This window comes from Protomyctophum parallelum, assembly GCF_964188405.1.
Source record: "Protomyctophum parallelum genome assembly, chromosome: 22".
Lineage (NCBI taxonomy): Eukaryota > Metazoa > Chordata > Actinopteri > Myctophiformes > Myctophidae > Protomyctophum > Protomyctophum parallelum.
In genome coordinates, this window is record NC_139714.1 from 19381192 (window position 1) to 19400038 (window position 18847).

An 18847-nucleotide genomic window follows, 5' to 3' on the forward strand; every position below is an offset into this window, starting at 1 on the left:
GTACCTCGTAGTAAATTCCCCCATGATATCCACAGGGAACCTTTCCTATATGATTTTGTTAATCTGACGAAGCCAAGTTATGTCAGGGTTGTAGACTCACCTGCTTGGGCTAAGATGAACTCCTGGTACCACAGTCCGATGTTGTTTCTGGCCGTGCAGTTGTAGCGTCCGAAATCTCTGTCGGACATCGGTGTCACCTGGGACAAAAATACAATAAAATAATCATCATCATCATCATCGTATCAACTTTGCAATATATACTCTACGCAAGAGAGTAAGAAGTAAGAAGTCCTGTATTCAAAATGTCTGTGAGTAAAAGTAGGCTACAAAAGATCTGTAGATCTGCTACTTTCAAATAGTCGAAATGTATATAGGTTCATGGAAGGGAAGTGGTTCATGCTTTGTAATAATAATACAAATCTGCAAACTAACTCGTAACTAAAATCAAATAATTGTAGTGGAGTAATAGTAAAGTATTGAAAATTGTTATGCTGAAGAAAGTACGAAATACCTCAAAATTGTACTTTATTAAGGTACAGTAGCTATAGAGCGTCGCAGTCCCTCCCCCTTTCAGAACAACGAGTGGCCCAGGAAATAAATCCCAATGCATTTTCCCCATAGGCATTTCTTAAAGTATTTATTTAAAGACGGTTACGCTGTGGACAAAGCCAACTCGGATCGTGACAAATCATGACAATGAACACAATATTTTGGGCCGATCAAATAATTTATAAGAAGAAAAACAAAACAAATAGTGTTGTCTCCTGCCTTTATTTTCTTCTTTCTAATGATTTGATCGGCCCAAAACATTGTGTTCATTGTCATGATTTGTCACGATCCGAGTTGGCTTTGTCCGTGGTGTAACCGTCTTTAAATAAATACTTTAAGAAATGCCTATGAGGAAAATGAACGGCGATTAATTTTCCGGGTCTCTCGAGGGGGCGGGACTGCGACGCTCTATAGTTACTCTGATGGTACCCACCTCCAGCAGGGAGCGGCCCACAGTGTGGTGTACCCGCATGTTGGCAGAGCTGTCGGCAGAGATGGTGAGATGCTCCCTCCTCCACAGCATGGTGGCGGGAGGGTTGGACATGACGTCACAGCTGATGTTCACCGGGTTCCCCTCCCACGAGTAGTAGATGGTGTGGTTGGACAGGAACTTGGGCATGTCTGTGTACAAAGCAACACACAAAGAAAGAATGAAATATTTGAAATCAATTAACACAATCAGTGCCGGGATGCCTTCAAAATAGGAGCTCTGGGGTGCCGGAAAGACGTGGCCACTTTTACTCTGAATCCAAAAATGATTGAAAATACAAATTGGGCCCTTTGTGGAAATAATATGTCCTCAAAGTAAATGAGTTTTAGTGGGTGAGTTTGTGTATGACGTACTTCAATCCAAATGATGTGATACTGAACTATTCACCTCCAGCAAGCACATCCTATATAGCAGTAGTTCTCAAAACCAACCTGAATATTTTCCGTAAAGCTTTCTTTTCTTTTTTTCTCTAAGACCATGACAATTTCTATTTCACAGATTCGACTATGCTTGTGGAAACATTTTGAATCTGGGGACCCCCAGGGGTGCTTGGGGGGCTTCCAGGGGGTCCCCAGCCAAATGATAGTTAGGAACCAAAAGGACACTCCGAGAGCGTATACATGAAACCAAATGGACCCTCTATAAGTTAAATTAAGATAGATGATTAGACAAAAAAAAGTTATTAAATAGAGTCCTTGAAATTACAATGGTTTAGAATCATTTCTGCTATACAACTGTTGCTATACAACTATTGGCACATCCTTAATTCCTTTCAAATGAGGGTCTGTGCAGCGGGCTAATATTACTGTATGTCAATTTGAGGGTCCTTGACATGAAGAAGTTTGAGAAGGAGGCTGTCGAGTTGTTGATCAGACTGTGGACGCTGTGTACTCACACTCTACGTCCAGATACATGCTCTTCTGATGGCCTCCGATCCTGCTGAGAGCCTCGCAGTCGAAGCGACCCAGGTCTGACAGCTTCACGCCACTGATGCTCAGTGTGGACTTGGCGTGGCGGCCACGCACTTCAAAGCGCCCATCCTGGCTCTAAATACGCACACACCCAGGCATGCATGCACACACACACACACACACACACACACACACACACACACACACACACACACACACACACACACACACACACACACACACACACACACACACACACACACACACACACACACACACACACACACACACACACACACACACACACACACACACACACACACACACACACACACACACACACACACACCAAAGTTGAATTCAGGCACCACCCCAACCCCTAAACCTAACCTCTGAAGTTAGGTTTTTCAAGTCAAGGACACCGTAGCTGAGAAAGAGATGACGCACGGACCTCCCACTACATACTGCATAAAATTGTGTTGCAAATTATACTTTTTCATAGTCTTGTCACTATCACCATTGTTGGTTTCATGTTAACGATTATTTTCAGACATTTATGTCTGCCCGTTTCCCTCTCAGACAAACCTCTTGGCCGAAAATAGCCGATCTACAAGCGATCAGCATATTTTGGCTAGAGTTCTCCTCAGAATATAGTAGTAGTATAATAGTCCTATCACACAAACATTTGGCGACCCCCTCTGTATTACCTCTGAGGACCCCCTGTTGAAGACCCATGCTCCAAACGTCTAATCCAAATCCTAACCACACCCTGAATATTTCCCTGCCCAAATATTATTATTTTTTCTTTCCATAATCTTTCTAAGGACTATGAAAATTTCTATTTCACAAATTGTACAATTTGGCAAAGTAAATACACACGTAATGTGTAGTGTGAAGGAAATTAAACAAAACACGCCACAGCCCCCGATGATATTGGATTTAACTGGTTAATTAGAGTGAAACACATCAATCACTGGTGTAATTGACTGATGCTGCTAAATAAAGAAATGCATTCTGGGAGCTGCTCTGCCGCTCATTCTTCTTAAGCAACACTACGCCCGATAAACCAAGTACATAAATGCTGGAAATGTACCGGTTACATTATAGACTGGAGCTAAACAATAAACCTCCATGCAGAATGTTGGGGTTTCCAAACCATTCCATGCCAAGGACCCACAAATAGCCAATAGCCAATACACACAAGTGTGTTAGCCATAGCCAAACCAAACAAACAAACAAATAAAGAAATCTGCTTCTTTCTATCTGTACGTACGTCTGTACGTCTTTAATCCACGTAACTCGAGAACCGTTCGCCCCACCGACTTCAAATTTGACACACGCGTTCCACCCCACCACAGGGGGTGCAGTGCCCGGTGTCGAGTCGGTGGAACCCGCGGTTGTCCAGAACTTCCCCCAAAAGGCCTCTGCCCGGGCTCTGGACAGGGCCCCTGCCCAGTGTCTGTGACTGTTCTGACATCATTCTGACACCTGCATAGACTCATAATATCTGGGTGGGGCATGCATTTCCAACTTGCATCGTTCCAAGTAGGTCAGTAGTGCCCAACGGGCACCGTTGTAGAGGCTCCAACGGGCACCGCTCTAGTATTTTAAAAAATGGCTAAAGCAGCCAATCTACAAGCTGAAGTTTGCTTCAATGCAACGTAGCTAGAACTTGTATTTAGTCAGATCTGCAGATGCTGACATACAGTACCGTATGTAGCCAAGTCAGTGAAGTATAACACAAAGTAAAAGTAGTCTAGCCAGGGTTAAGTGGCACAGCAGGACGCGCACACGGTGCATGCTAATGAGTTATTAATCTCTTCTGATGATGAGTACATAATTCAGCCTAGAAAATAATTGACCAGCCGCTGCATGAATGCCTGTGCTGTGTAATGATAGTTAGCATAATCACATTTAACTTTAATGGAAACAGTAATAAAGTTGCCCTGAGACTGAGAGGTCTTGCTACACACAGCTGTTGTTAAAGTGTAACCACAATGTTGCAGGCTGCCTGGAGTTTATTGTACAGTTATGCAGCCTTGGAAGGTACTCAGATTTTCATACATTTTACTTAAGTAAAAGTACCAATACCACAGCATAGTATTGGCACCAACATATACTTAACCCATTTAGACAGGACGACTCTACAAATTGTCAGTCGTTCTCAAACATTTTCATGTCAAGGACCCCCAAAAATATATGTAATTGGCCGCCGACCCCCATCTGTAGCTGTCAACTGTAGCTGATCATTTCATTACTCATTACAATTGTAATGATTTTACATAGGCCTACTAATAATAACTACCCTCTTCTGCCAGAAGTAGGGCAGGCTACAAAGTATACATTTACATAAGCATGAGATTCATAGTTTGCAGATCTTAAAGCTCACAACGAGGGGCGGCATGATGCATTGTGAACTTGTGACTTGTGACAAGGTGTGACTTTGGAGATTATATTCGGGGCGCAACACTGCTGAATGTCAGATAATTGCTCATTAATAGATTGATTCCACCTGCTGCCTGCACAGCGCTAAACATTTTGCCTAATCTGCAGCTAGTTAACAAGATACATTTTACTATACAAAAGTATAAATTAAAATTAAAAGGAATTAGAAATAGTGAAAACAGGCCGTTTATCAAGGAATATGGACAGTAAACGATGTGTTTATCATACCTGGGGTCTCAATGCAAAGTCGTTTTGAAGTTACATAAAGGCTTTGGCATTTTGTCTGCTTGCTTGTTCCGAAAATAACTCATCTACAAGCTCATGCATGGGCTGCGGATCAGCTATTTTCGGAGAAGAGATTTATAGACATTATGTGCAAATATAAAATGTGATATTTATGCAAGTGGTTATGTGAAATAAACCATTAACACTTCATGAACAAAATGGTTAGTTTGGAGGGGGCGAGGGGACTATGACATCACTGGCTCAGGAAAGAGACGGCATTCGCTGTAAACACGGAGACGAGAAAGTCGCGTCTCCAAAGTTCCCAAAAACGCCGTCTCCGTGTGGCAGAAAGGGCAGACCGGCTAAATACTTTCCCGGGTAACGAGGAATACGTCCACATGTGGACACCACCTAAGACTTTGCTGACAACCAAACTGGAACATGGCTGCCTCAGTCAATTATGTTTTTCTTTGAATGTATTCAAACAGAATAGGCTTGACGAAGGATGACAAATGATCTTAACAAAGTGAAGACGGTGGACAAAGTACTCAAGTAAATGCACTGTCCACAACTTCTTTCTAGCTACTGTACATGTCAGGAGCAGAACGTAAGAATGCAGATTCTGTGGAGACATAAGAATCAACAACAGTACATTATCTGGAGAGACACACTGGATCAATGTACTATACTATATGATGCAACTATTGGTTCTTTTCTATGATTTTTCAAAAGTTAGTGAAAATGTTTTAACTCTGGCAGTCAATGAGTTAAAACAAATGCTGGCTTCTCTGGAATCCAAATGGCTGAAATGGCTGAAAACTGATAACTTTAATCTGTCTCTGTGTGTGTGTGTGTGTGTGTGTGTGTGTGTGCGTGTCTGTGTGTGTGTGTGTGTGTGTGTGTGTGTGTGTGCGTGTCCGTGTGTGTGTGCGTGTGTACATTGCACCATGGATTTCCCCAGGCTAATCAATACACATTCATCTTTGTAAAGACTCATTATGTGAACCTAAGCCGCTAAGCCTCGACCATCGACACCCCATCCTGTTCACAGGAGCTTATCTGGGCTTTAGTGTTGCACAGAAGAAACATCAGCCAATGAGAGGAGGGCTTTATATCCCAGCTGAGGTGTATGTATCTGTTGCATACTTAGATCATCTGGATGTAGTGAACGGAGTCAGGAGTGGTGTAAAGTAACTAAGTAGGCCTACTCAAGTACTCAAGTGATGTGTTTAGTATATTCTTGCGGTATTTTTTTTACTTTACTGGAGTGATACGGCCAGCCATATTAGTATTTTGGGTAGAAGAAGATATGTTGTACTTCTGTTTGTATTTGAACACCTACCACGGTAAGTGTGACGAAGGGGGAAGGAGAGGACACTCTCGTGCCCCATGGTTGAGCACAAGTCTGTGGGAACTCGGGAGGAGGGGTTCTCATTGTGCTGGGGAGGGGCGGGGGGACTCAGGGGAGTCTAATCTGTCCCTCCAGCAGGTGGAGCTCTAGTATTTAATAGATACTGTATGTTATAGAGTCTATAGACCGATTCCGTAGCGGTTTCATGGTCGCAGCCTACGTATTTCCTGTAGGCGGACTCGACGTAGCTGCGGGGTTTAAACCCTCACCAGGCGCACCTCTTCTACTATAGTGAACGGCAGAGTAACTGAGGTTAGTCTGCCTCAAATGTTACTCTTTTACCTGCTTTTTACTAAACACTAACATTACAAAGATGCCCAGAACATCGGGATGAACCTGTGTAGTTTATGGCTGCTCCAACAGTAGTGGCAACATTAAAAATAAAAAAAACGGAATGTCAAAATATCCACCGCGGTGGCTGAGACCAGAGCTATTGAGTAATGGTTGAGACAAAGCAGTGAAAGGTCCTGAAAGATACATAACGTCAGTTATTTTTAATGTTGCCACTACTGTTGGAGCAGCCATAAACTACACAGGTTCATCCCGATGTTCTGGGCATCTTTGTAATGTTAGTGTTTAGTAAAAAGCAGGTAAAAGAGTAACATTTGAGGCAGACTAACATCAGTTACTCTGCCGTTCACTATAGTAGAAGAGGTGCGCCTGGTGAGGGCTTAAACCCTGCAGCTACGTCGAGTCCGCCTACAGGAAATACGTAGGCTGCGACCATGAGACCCGCTACGGAATCGGTCTATAGTCTTGCGTGGCCAGACAGAAAATTATCAAATGCTTCCATCATAAAGTGTGGGACACGAAAGCTCTGATCATGAGCAAGCACTTCTGTTTTGTCTTTACAGTCGCGCAAATTCATTGTCTTTACAGTCGCGCAAATTCATCCTAATATCTAAAAAATAATTCTAGATATTGTGTCCTCAAAATGTGAGAAAATGTGTGGACGAAATGTGTGAGGGGAAGAAAGAGAGGGCGAGAGAGAGGGGGGGGGGGTGGGGGAGTGTTGCATGGGGGGAGAGAGGTAGGGATTGGGTATGTCATATCCCCGGGTATAACGGGTATGGACTAGTACAGCTAAATAATCGACGCATAGCCTATATAGCTTGCTGTAGAGCATAAAATGTAAATGTGTTCGGATTTCGGGAGGTGTACAGTAGTTTCAGACTCTATAGCATTCGAAGCTTGTGGAATAGTTGTCTGGCTATGCGAGTCTATAGAGCATATATGTCAAACTCAAGGCCCGGGGGCCAAATCAGGCCCGTGAATGAATTATCTTTGGCCCGCGGGATGATATTTAATTAGTATTAGAACTGGCCCTCTGGTATATTGCACGGACCACTTTAATACTACAAGTCCCACAATGCACTGCGAGTGCATTGTCACACGTGTATCGAGGGCCCGCAAGCGCAAGCATGCGTCTTCTCTTCACTATTGATCAGCAGTGAAAGTATATCACTTGTGGTCAAATTTCAGCTATACCCCTCTCCTCCAAAAATGGCCCGTGTGTTGAAACACAGTCCGGCCCTCGACTTGTACCAATTTCTTTATTTTGGCCCACTGTGTATTTGAGTTTGACATCCCTGCTATAGAGTCTATATAACATACTGTATACAGTATCTTATACTGACCGGTCTATAATAAAGACATACTGCTAAATAATCTGCTCATAACATAGACGATTGCATCACTGCAAGCATTGCGTTTAATAAATAGAAAATTAATGTTGGTACAAACTTGGTGACAGTGGGAATACAATATTTGCATTTTCTCAAGGTCGCTCATCACAATGGAGGATTGGATGGATTCTCAAGGAGGAAGATAATCTCATCTCGTACGAGTCAAACGTTCCGAGCCAGTGTGTCTCCTGTGAACCACAGGGACGACTTTGTGTCCCCTAAAAGCATACGTTTGTTCTCTTATCAAATAATTGACGGAGGCCCTCTGTGTGCCACGCTCGTCATATTAAAGTTATAAGTCAAGATGACACAGCACTGAACACGCCATTATGTTGTGTCAATATGTCTCTGAAGCTTTTAACCCTGCTGAGAGATATAGAAAAAAAAAAGTGTGAGTAGAAAACAAATAAAAACATTAGGATCATCCTGTGTTCAGCAGAATATGATCAGATTCTCTCTCTCTAAACGTAAACACACTGTAGTTTAGTACACAACTTTAAAATAACAGGACATATTTCTTGAGAATACCGGGCCCGTGAGGAGCAAGACAACATGATCTCATCTCTTGAGTCACTTAAACTTGCAGTGGTACACAGGATACTAAGCTTGAGGTCTTCTTGACAGTTCAGGAAGATATTTAATATGAATCTCTTCTCATCTACAATCATGAGTTTATGCACAAATAATGTCCAGACCTGCTGGATTATATGTCTTTGTCAAACTCTTAACAAAAGCACAATCCAGCTAACCTACTGTACCATATTTAATAACCTACTTACTGTACCATATTTAATAACCTACTTCTCCAAAGTGAGTGACACCCACAGCCACAATACTGGAGGGAGTAACAACGAACTGGTAACACCCGTCTATTTATAGCACAAACATGGGGACATTCTCATTCTATTGCTCAAAATGTGGAATGCCTCGACACCATACCTAAACAAAATGTGGATCACTGGCTTCTTTCAAAATATAGGCCTGACAATCCATCTGTCAGGAAACCACAATGGGAGGTAAATCATTTTTTCGCGTAGAAAGGAGACGTCATTCTCTAATAACATAATTTCCCCCTTTTCTCCTTTGTACATATAGTGTTTTGTATTTGTTGATGTTATGTATTATTGTGTTATATTTATGCTATGTTGATGAATTGACTGTAGGACCACAATGGAAACAAGTCGCCAGGACGTTTTTGTGGTATCCTTTAGCCTATAAATGTCTGACTGTACTGACTTGTGCTGTTATATGTTGATATTTCTGACTAATAAAGTATTCAATCAATCAATCAAAAAAATAAAAAATAACCCACTGCACCATAATTAACAACCTATACCATACTGTACCATATTTAATAAGCAACACAAAGGACTGATGCTGAACAGGGTAGTCCGTGCAAGATTGGAGTGTAAATTGAGAGCGGAACATGGAGTTTTAAACAAGAATGACTGGAGTCATCCATCATCAACATGCTGTGTTTGTCTTCTCCTATAGTATATGTTTAGGTGTGTTGCTTCACAGCTCCACATTTACATAATTGCATTTGCTCTGAGAAGAAGAAGAAGTATACTTACTCTCATATTCTGCAGTGATTTATCAACCCTGGTGTTTCCAGCCAACACACATGCTCATTTATCTCAACCGTGACCTTTTTCAAAAGGCATTATTTATGTATTTATTTACCAGTATTTGTTTGATTGTTAACTTCTCAGGAGGAAAGCATAGATGTTAATGTCATTTGGATGATGATTAAGACAGCATAGCAAAGTCAACTTTTTCCAAGCGAGTACAGCTGCAGCTCATTCAGTTTGTATAGGCCTGGGTCCGGCAACCCTGCCTGGTGGAGACCTGCACTTTTCTAGTTTATTTGGGGGGCATTTCGTCAACAGAATAATAACAGAGAGAATGTTTTACTTTCCACATCAACGGACATGTGGATCATACGCTGTGACCTTGACAAGATATAAATACATGGGGGAGAGAAACCAAGTTATGTCCCGGTGTTATGGATTCTATGTTTCTGCTCCTCTCTCCTAGGTAAAAGGAGGTAAAATGAAACCACAGTCTATTTCTCAAATTTGTACAATACTCGTGCATGGGGACATTTTGAGCTTGCGGGTGTAGCAATACAAGTACACACAAATCTGATCGATTGTGAGAATGGTGGTTTAATTTAATTTTGGTCATACTTTAGCCTTTTCAGAATGTCTTTACACACACACACACACACACACACACACACACACACACACACACACACACACACACACACACACACACACACACACACACACACACACACACACACACACACACACACACACACACACACACACACACACACACACACACACACACACACACACCTTGACTCCATGGGTGAAGGTGTGTCCATCGCTTGCTCTCCTCCAGGAGATGTCGGGCAGAGGTTCTCCCTCAGACACACAGGAGATCATGGCGGCGCTGCCCTCCACCGCCGTCACGTTACGCAGCTGGACGATGTGGGGCTGGACTGAGAGAGAGAGAGAGAGAGAGAGAGAGAGAGAGAGAGAGAGAGACATAATTATTTTTGTCAAGACACAGAACCTGTCTGACTATAATGTATACATCACTAAAACCAAACGCCTACCTAAAAATATTGAATATTAAATGATCCGCTACCACAGAACATAAAGATACGAAAACAGGCAGTGCATTCTTCCTGCTACTGTAAATAGCCATTTTAGCCTCTCTCCTATAACCAGAGTTAATGTCTTCCATTGTTTCCCTGTAACCTACTCCCAGGATAAAAGCAGTCTTGGGCCACTTTAAACATATTTTCCAATGTATTAAAAATGTCACAAATGAATGTGAAAAACTATCTTTGTCTTTTACTCAACACTGTAGGATTGACCATAGAAATAAAAACATTTACGGCAAGGGCACCAACCATGTAAAATCAAATCCTCCACTGTAAATCCCCAGCCCCCAGATGGAGAGGGAGAGAGAGAGAGAGAGAGAGAGAGAGAGAGAGAGAGAGAGAGAGAGAGAGAGAGAGAGAATAATAATTGACAGAGACCCTCTATGTGCAACACTCATCATATTAAAGTTATAAGTCAAGATGACACTGCACTGAACACACCATTATGTTGTGTCAATACGATTCTGAACCTTTTAACCGTGCATGCTGACTCATTGGATCACCATAGCATCAGTGATGGAAGGACTCACATGTTTTACTTAAGTAAAAGTATCAATACTGCAATGTAGATATACTCTGAACAAGTAGAAGTCCCATATTCAAAAATAACGTACTTGAGTAGAAGTACAACTTTATTGGCATCAAAATATACCTAAAGTATAGTAACAATAATTGTGCAGAATGTCTCACTTCAGTAAGTTCTGAACCTGTGAAATATATCCTGGACAATGTATATTGCATTGCAACACATTGTGAGTTCGTAGATCAGCTACTGCATTTGGTGGTGTGTTTTGTTATAATAATACAATTCTACAAAGTAATTAGTAGATTAAGTTTTCATATAATTGTAGTGTGGTAAAAGTACAATATTGAACCAGCATTGAACCTTGCAAATAGTGAACAAAGTAAAAAAAAACATATACCTCAAAATTGTACAAAAATGTACAGTACTTGAGTACATGTACTTACGTATAATTACTCTTACAGTTACTTTACACCACTGCTGTTTGTTACAATGAGAGAGAGAGAGAGAGAGAGAGAGAGAGAGAGAGAGATATCTATATTCCCTGTGCTTCTCCCATCCACTGTGCTGTCATGTCAGGGATGAATGATAAAACTAACTTATGCCTGTATTAGATGCCACCTCCGCTGGCCCTCCCCTTACCTTCATCTAAATGTGTACGTTGAACAATAAGAACTCCTTGTGCTGACGAGTGAAGCATGAATCTCATTGTCAGTTCATGGTGATAGAAGAGTGTTATCAGAAGAATGTGTGATGGAAATAGCTTGCAGCTTTATGAAGATGTACAACATACAAATATAAATGTAGGGCTGCAACTATCGATTATTTTCTCCGCGATTATTCTATTTGCGTTTTCGAAATGGTGGCGCCAAATGGTGGCGCTTATATCACTCAATTGAAAATGCAAACTTTGAAAGTGCATAGCTCATGAACCGTTTGACCTCCGGTAATGAAACTTCGATACACATATGCGTCTCCTCATACCGAAAAACTTCTGTGCTCTTACTTTTGACCTCTGACCTTTAGATCACCCGCCATTTTGAATTATATGAAAAACAGTGAAAATATATCTCCCACAGGATCTTTGATCAAAATGCACGGCAACTTCTACACGTGAACTTTGGACCTATACGGACAAAAAATCTGAAGTAAAATTTTTTTTGTCCTGACTGAAGTTTGTACATGAAAGAATTGACAGCAAACACACTGTAGTAATGGATAAAGACATCCCCAAAACCAGGACACACATAATTGTCATCAAAAACACTAAATGATTTTGCTGTTTACAACTGATTTTGTCTGGATAGCACAGTTGGTTGAGCTCTCACCTTTGGACCACAAGGTCATGGGTTCAAATCCGGGCACCGCCAACTCAAACTGACCCTGTCACAATTACATGGACTTCTTTTTCTCAAGTTCATGTAATTGTTAAAGTTTCATCAACGATGTGGCAATGCGATGAACAGAGAGAGGTTCGTCCTCTGTTCTGCAGATCAGTATTCTTTCCCTCATTGAGTCGTTTGCAAGTCACAACACTGTGTGCATGATGGGTGAATTAACATTGTGATGCCTGCCTTGCCTGCCTGCCTGCCTGCGCGTGGAGGGGGAGACTACAAGAAAATGAAAAGTCAAAAGCCACCGAGACATTTGTGAAACATTTGTGTGCGATGATGATCCGTGGTGATCTTGCATAGAAGGCGATGGAATGCTCTCCTGTTGGCTATGCTTTGTGTTTTGCTTGGTGTTATTTCTGCAATCTGTACAGAACATTTTGGCTGTGAAGGATGACTCCTTTCTGTGTGACCACAAATAAAATGGATTGTTGCTTCACTTCACTTTTTCGTATTGAGCCTCCTCCGGCTCCCCATTGCTATATATTCTGTACCGGAATCACACAGTCAGGAAATAAACAGCCAACTGTAGCACTCGTCTTGTCTTGGAGAGAAATATAGCACACACTTAATTGTCCACTATGTCTGTCGGCAGAAATGGCGCCAGACTGGAGCAGTATAAAACAGAATAAAACCTGCAGTATAAAACCCTCGTCAAACTTTATTTGGTTTTTGGTTTTGGTTTTAACTTATTTTGGCAAGGTCTTCCTAGGCCAACGTTCCTGTTTGTTTAGAGCAAGGATTCCCAAACTTTTAAGGCCCCCAAAAGAATCATAATTATTTGAAATGGGGGACCCCCACCCTGACAAGCACTTAGAATTGTAGGAGTTGAGGCATTACATTTAGTTTGACTCGGTTCCATAGATAAATATTGTGGAAAAACAGCCGATCTGCAAGCTCACAACGCCAGTTATAATGCAAGGCGTTGTAGGTAATATTTGATATTTAGTGTATGCTGCAGCCTCACTGCTCACGGCTTCACTTACCAAACACCTTGAGGAGCAACTCTCGTTCCTGGGACCCGGCCTTGTTGGTGGCCCTGCAGGAGTAGACTCCTCCGTGGTCTTGTCTGATGTTGTGGATGGTTAGAGTGCTCCGGCCACCCTCCAGACTGCTGAAGACGTACTGCTCCGACTGCTGCAACTGCTGCCCTCTCCTGGACAGCGTGAGAAAGACACGAATTGAGGACACGAGCGCGACAGTGTACCCAACCGACCGCCCATTCAACAGCTGATCTTGAACTGTTTACTACCACCGATATTCGACAGTAGATTTATCAGTGTACCCACCGGCCATTCAACAGCAGATTTTCGGCAACAGGCACTCTCCAACGCTGGCAACCGCCGACAAGGTTCAGTGGAAAACTACCGTTAAAAAGGGTTCAACAGTTACCTGTGCCAGGTGACCTGGGGTTCAGGCGACCCAGAGATGATGCAGGTGAAGGTGACCGACTCCTGGTAGTCAGCTGTGGCGTTGAAGGAGGGCAGGAACACCGACACGACCGGAGGCACTGGTGGAAGACAAACACAACATGCTTAAAATCTACACCGGATCCGCACAGCATCTTTAACTTCCCATTTTCAACCTATCTTCATATAATTGGTCCTCGCTAATGCTTATTGTGGTCCCGCTGCAGCATCAATGAGCGTGCGAGTTAATGCTCTTCAAAATAAGATTTCCGACTTTACCTTGGCAGAGAATGGACACAGACTGAAACAATTCTGGCAGGTAATGAGTTTTAATGGGCTAAGAATAACCCTCCAGAGGTAACGTGGAGTCCAATGAAAACATGCATAGATCTGACTCCCAGGAGGGTTCCTGACTTCCTTACTTATTTGTGTGTGCTTTCTTTTCTTGGCTTTTTGGTTGCTTTATTTAGACGGGGAGTATATAGAAACAGGAAACTGAGGGCAGAGAGAGGGGAGACATGAGAGAAATGACATGAGTCGCATTCAAATTAAATTAAAATTAATTCACACTCACAAAGGGGGTGGCAGGGGTTGGAAAGGGGGGTGGATAGATGGTTTGATTTTCTATTTACTTTTCTATTACTATCTGTGAAGAGCACTTGTCTGATTACTTATTAGTCACTTCTACCATCATACTCAAATATAAATATTACATACCGGTACCTATTATAATGAATTAATCAAACAGATATATTTAGACAAACAGAGATGGGCAGGCAGACAAAGGATCAATGTTTGATATCATTGATTTGAAAAATGTATACTATTTGTACTTGTAGGCTTAAACACAATAGATCTATAAAATACCTTCTATAATGTCTATAATGACTTGACAAGACATGTGGCGGTCTACTCGGCTCCATTTGGGTAAAACGCAGTGACTCAGCGTTGTGGCTGGAGTAATCAGTTGTGCCTCATTGAGCAAGCTTATTGGATTCTGCACAGAACTGAAGCAAGCGGTGTGCTAAATTGAATGCAATTCATATTTCTTTTTTGGGGGGGTAAGGTAAGGGTAGTGCTGCTATTTCATTATTAAGTGGGAGAGAATTACATAGGCCACTCGTGCGTGACGTGCGGCGCTTATGGCTTTAGCGAGATCACATTTCAATCACACAGTTTCAGGTGACTCACTTACCGCTGCTAAATGAGGACAAATGGAGAAATGAAAATGACACCCTTCGATTTTATTTCAGGACACGCAGAGCCCAGAGCTTCACTAATTGAAAATCTCAATCCAAGGAAATAACAGAGAGAGAGAGAGAGAGAGAGAGAGAGAGAGAGAGAGAGAGAGAGAGAGAGAGAGGGACAGATTAACACTAATAATGAACTATGTGAGAAACTACAATGATTTATGATTTTATTGCCTTTCACCTCTTTTTATATGAACTAATTCCTTCCCGCACCTATTGATATTATTATTGTTGTCACTGCGGTTGTATCCCATCTACCAGCTAGTGAGCAGCCCCCAATGGGAGGACGTAGAACCTTCGTCCTACCGCCCAAAACTCCCCGCTGACAGATGCTGTCCCACAGTCCAGTTGTGGCCAGTTGTGTTCGTGTGTAGACACTCGACAAAGTCTGATGCACCACGGTGGATTTGAACTGCCAACCTCTGTGGTGGTGGGCACATAGTTTACCACTGTGACACCCAAGCTCCCTAAAATGAAGCTTACGATGTCATTGTTCAAACCAACAGCTCCCATTTCATTTGGACACATATTTCATTTCAGTTCCTCAAAAACTAAAAAAAACTAAAGAATAATGTGATATTTAAGAGCAGTGCAACGTTTCACAATGGCGGGGCAGAAGTGCAAAATATCATCACTCCGTATTTTCACACAATACAAGCTGGAGCGCAGTAGAGATCAGCATGAATGACTGGAGACTTTCAGAGTGAAATCACAGCTTTCTACACTGTGAAAACTATGTGAAAACACTGTCATTGTTCCAGTTCTTACTTACACAGTACGTAACTTAAGTGTTCTAACCCAGGTTTGCCTGGTCTCCAGACATTTTAACCACTGCTTACTTCTGAGAGAACTTTCAGAGAAAAAATTATAATCGTCTACTCAGGCTTTTGTGAACACCCAGTTTTGTGGTCCCAAGTCCTAATATGATTATTTTGGGAGCTCCCCAGGACTTATTTTGGGGGGCGCAGCCTGAAACATTTGGGAACCCTTGCTGTACTGAGTGGTTGTGGAACCCGGGCTCACCGTTGACGACCACAGCGATGTCCACAAAGTCGATCTCACCGCGCGCCTCCACGCTGGCCTCGCATCGGTACACGCCCTCGTCTGCCTTGGTCACCTGATCGATCTGAAGGTTGTTATTGGCCAGGACCTGGTACCTGCCTAGAGAGACAGAGACAGAGAGAGAGAGAGAGAGAGTCTTTATGTACAGCACATTAATTTGAATTTGATACACAGAAAATATTGAACAAATACAAAACCGTATAGTCATATGCACTGACTCTCTAACCCTAACCCTAACCACAGGAACATGGGGGAGAGTCCGAAGTTCCGAACATTATTAATCTCCTCCAAGACAACATTGTTTCCATTCAACTTTATACGCTGAGCTGAGGTTTCTCTATTGTGGAGCTCAGACAAAAGCAGGGAAATATTTTAAAATAAATGGAATGCTGGTACTGTATACATCTTTTCAATGAGTCAGTGACTTGGGATTGCGTTCCCACACAAGAGTTTAGCATTTCATATTTAAAAATAGTTTGTCAAGGTTACTTTAAAAATGCCATCTGTTCAAGCCGGGGACTGCCCATAATAATTCCAACATCTCATTACTCCGACTACAAGGCTTCGCATGCGGTTAGGGATAGGGTTAGTAATGGGACGAGTTGGACCAACACGCTGTCGGAATAATGTGCTGTCGGAACAATGACACGACAGCGTTAACACTCGCCCTCCTTGGAAACAGGAAACAGACACCATTCGTTGCCATGGTTAGTTACCATCATGCCATTGTGTTACCCGTTATTTTGTTTGTACAGTTATATTGCATTGCATCGTGTATGTTTGTGTGACATGTGGATTTCATTAATATGGACATTTAAAAGGAAATACAGCGTGACTGTCAAAAAAGTCACATGTCATATACATCCATGGTGTTTAATACTGTTGTGTTAAAAGTTGTTTTGTTTGTGTGGTTTCATTTATAGTTTTTCACGGTGGGGTAAATAAAGAGCATCAATTGGAGCGTTGTCTATTCTGTATCAGATAAAGATTGTTTAGGAGCAGTTTATTTATCATTTATTTGTGGTGGTCGCGGTTTCCATGCGGACAGAGAGCAGGGCTGCACAAGGCAATCGAGTCTATATCGGCACAGACTCGCTCTTGAGCCACTTCCACTCAAGGCTGCTTCTCAAGGCTGGTTCTGTAGAACCAGTGCACTAGATGCTATATGGTGTCTTACTGGGCTGTGTCTCGGTGACATCTCTGTCATGGTAGAACCACGCCACCACGGGCACCGGGGAGCTGATGACATCACAAATCACCTCCGCTGTGTCGCCATGGCGGAACTCTTGCGGTGACCTCACCTCCCGGAATGACAGTTTCTCTGTGACATCACAACACACGTTCACGCGCACGCACAAACGCACACACGCAAACACGCACGCACACACACACACACACACACACACACACACACACACACACACACACACACACACACACACACACACACACACACACACACACACACACACACACACACACACACACACACACACACACACACACTTTAAGATTGTATTGATAATAATAAAACTTCACACCCGTGTGAAGTGAGGGGCGCTCTTATCATCATCTCATTCTGGCCAATAATAATAGTAATAATAATAATGTAAAAATAATGGTCATGCAATTTATTTATTTAAAATCTTGAAAAAGAATGTAGCATTTTTATACCAATAAATACAAATTGTAGTGGAATAAAAATAAAATGTATAATATTTGACTGAATGTACTCTGTACATTCACAATGTAATTAGAGCATAAGTATTGAAAAAGATACTTGCATATCTTTTGTCATCTCATACATGCTGTATGAGTTCTAGTGCGTGTGTGCGTGCGTGTGTGCGTGCGTGCGTGCGTGCGTGCACGTCTCACGGTAGATCTCCAGCACCACGGTGGCCTCCTGGCTCTGCCCGGCAGCGTCCGTTGCCTGGCAACGGTAGATGCCGGCGTCCTCCACCACAGCGTTGTAGATGATGAGGCGTGAGCGCGACGTCTCCGTGTGCAACGCCACGCGCTTGGACGCCACAATGCGCTCCCCCTGTGGGTTGAACCACTCCAGACTCACCGGCTCACCGATGGCTGAGAGAGAGAGAGAGAGAGAGAGAGAGAGAGAGAGAGAGAGCGATGAAGGAGAGACAGAAGTTGCCCATCGTCTCAAACGTGTTGCTCCACGCCACGTTTTGAGCTTGTAGAACTGCTATTTTTGATACTTTTATGCGATGCTGTAGTCACTACAGCATTACACAAAAGTATGGTCAAAAGACAAAGTATGGTAAAGAGGTTTCTGCCCGACAGCAACGATATCATGCACACAGTTGTGTGCTTTTACCTTGTGTGTGTGTATGATGCTCCCCTGTGTCGTGTGTGTGTTGTCAGTGAGTCTCTGTGCTGTGTATTGCTCCCGTGAAGTTTATCACAGTGTATTCCTTGTTGGTTTTTATACCGAGTTGTTCCTATACTGCACACTGCTTGTTGTTCTTTTGCCTAGTGCCTCTCCTGGTGTTTCATTATTTCCTACGGTTCATTGTGTTCCACAGTCTCTGTTGAGAAAAGCCTTCACACATTAACTAGAATAAAACTAGAGCAGCTGCGTATAGACAAATCCACAGAGTGCTGCCCTGCTGGCCTGTAGGCCAGCTGTACTGTAGGCAATCAATGCTGCAGTCAGTGTCAAGCTGACCTTAATGTGAGCTGGCCTACAGGGCAGACCTCAGTGGATTCGGCTGGCAAACAAGTGCACATCAATAATAAAAAAAAGCATGACCGCACATGCACTGCGTTGCAATGTGTTACAGTATAGGATTTATTTAAGT

The 18847-nt window shown here is 42.6% G+C and overlaps 1 protein-coding gene across 1 annotated transcript in view; it reads right to left on the minus strand.

Moving 5' to 3' along the window:
- The window catches only part of LOC310853206 (neural cell adhesion molecule 2-like), a 126106-nt gene that overhangs the window by 20417 nt on the left and 86842 nt on the right, over positions 1-18847 (minus strand). Inside the window, exons 3-11 of the mRNA XM_083757447.1 lie at positions 17907-18113; positions 17209-17352; positions 15993-16130; positions 13703-13820; positions 13297-13466; positions 10083-10228; positions 1935-2085; positions 983-1170; positions 101-197 (exon numbers count right to left, since the gene is read on the minus strand). Of these exons, the coding sequence (XP_083613573.1) occupies positions 101-197; positions 983-1170; positions 1935-2085; positions 10083-10228; positions 13297-13466; positions 13703-13820; positions 15993-16130; positions 17209-17352; positions 17907-18113 (1359 nt within the window). The remainder of the gene's footprint in view (positions 1-100; positions 198-982; positions 1171-1934; positions 2086-10082; positions 10229-13296; positions 13467-13702; positions 13821-15992; positions 16131-17208; positions 17353-17906; positions 18114-18847) is intronic.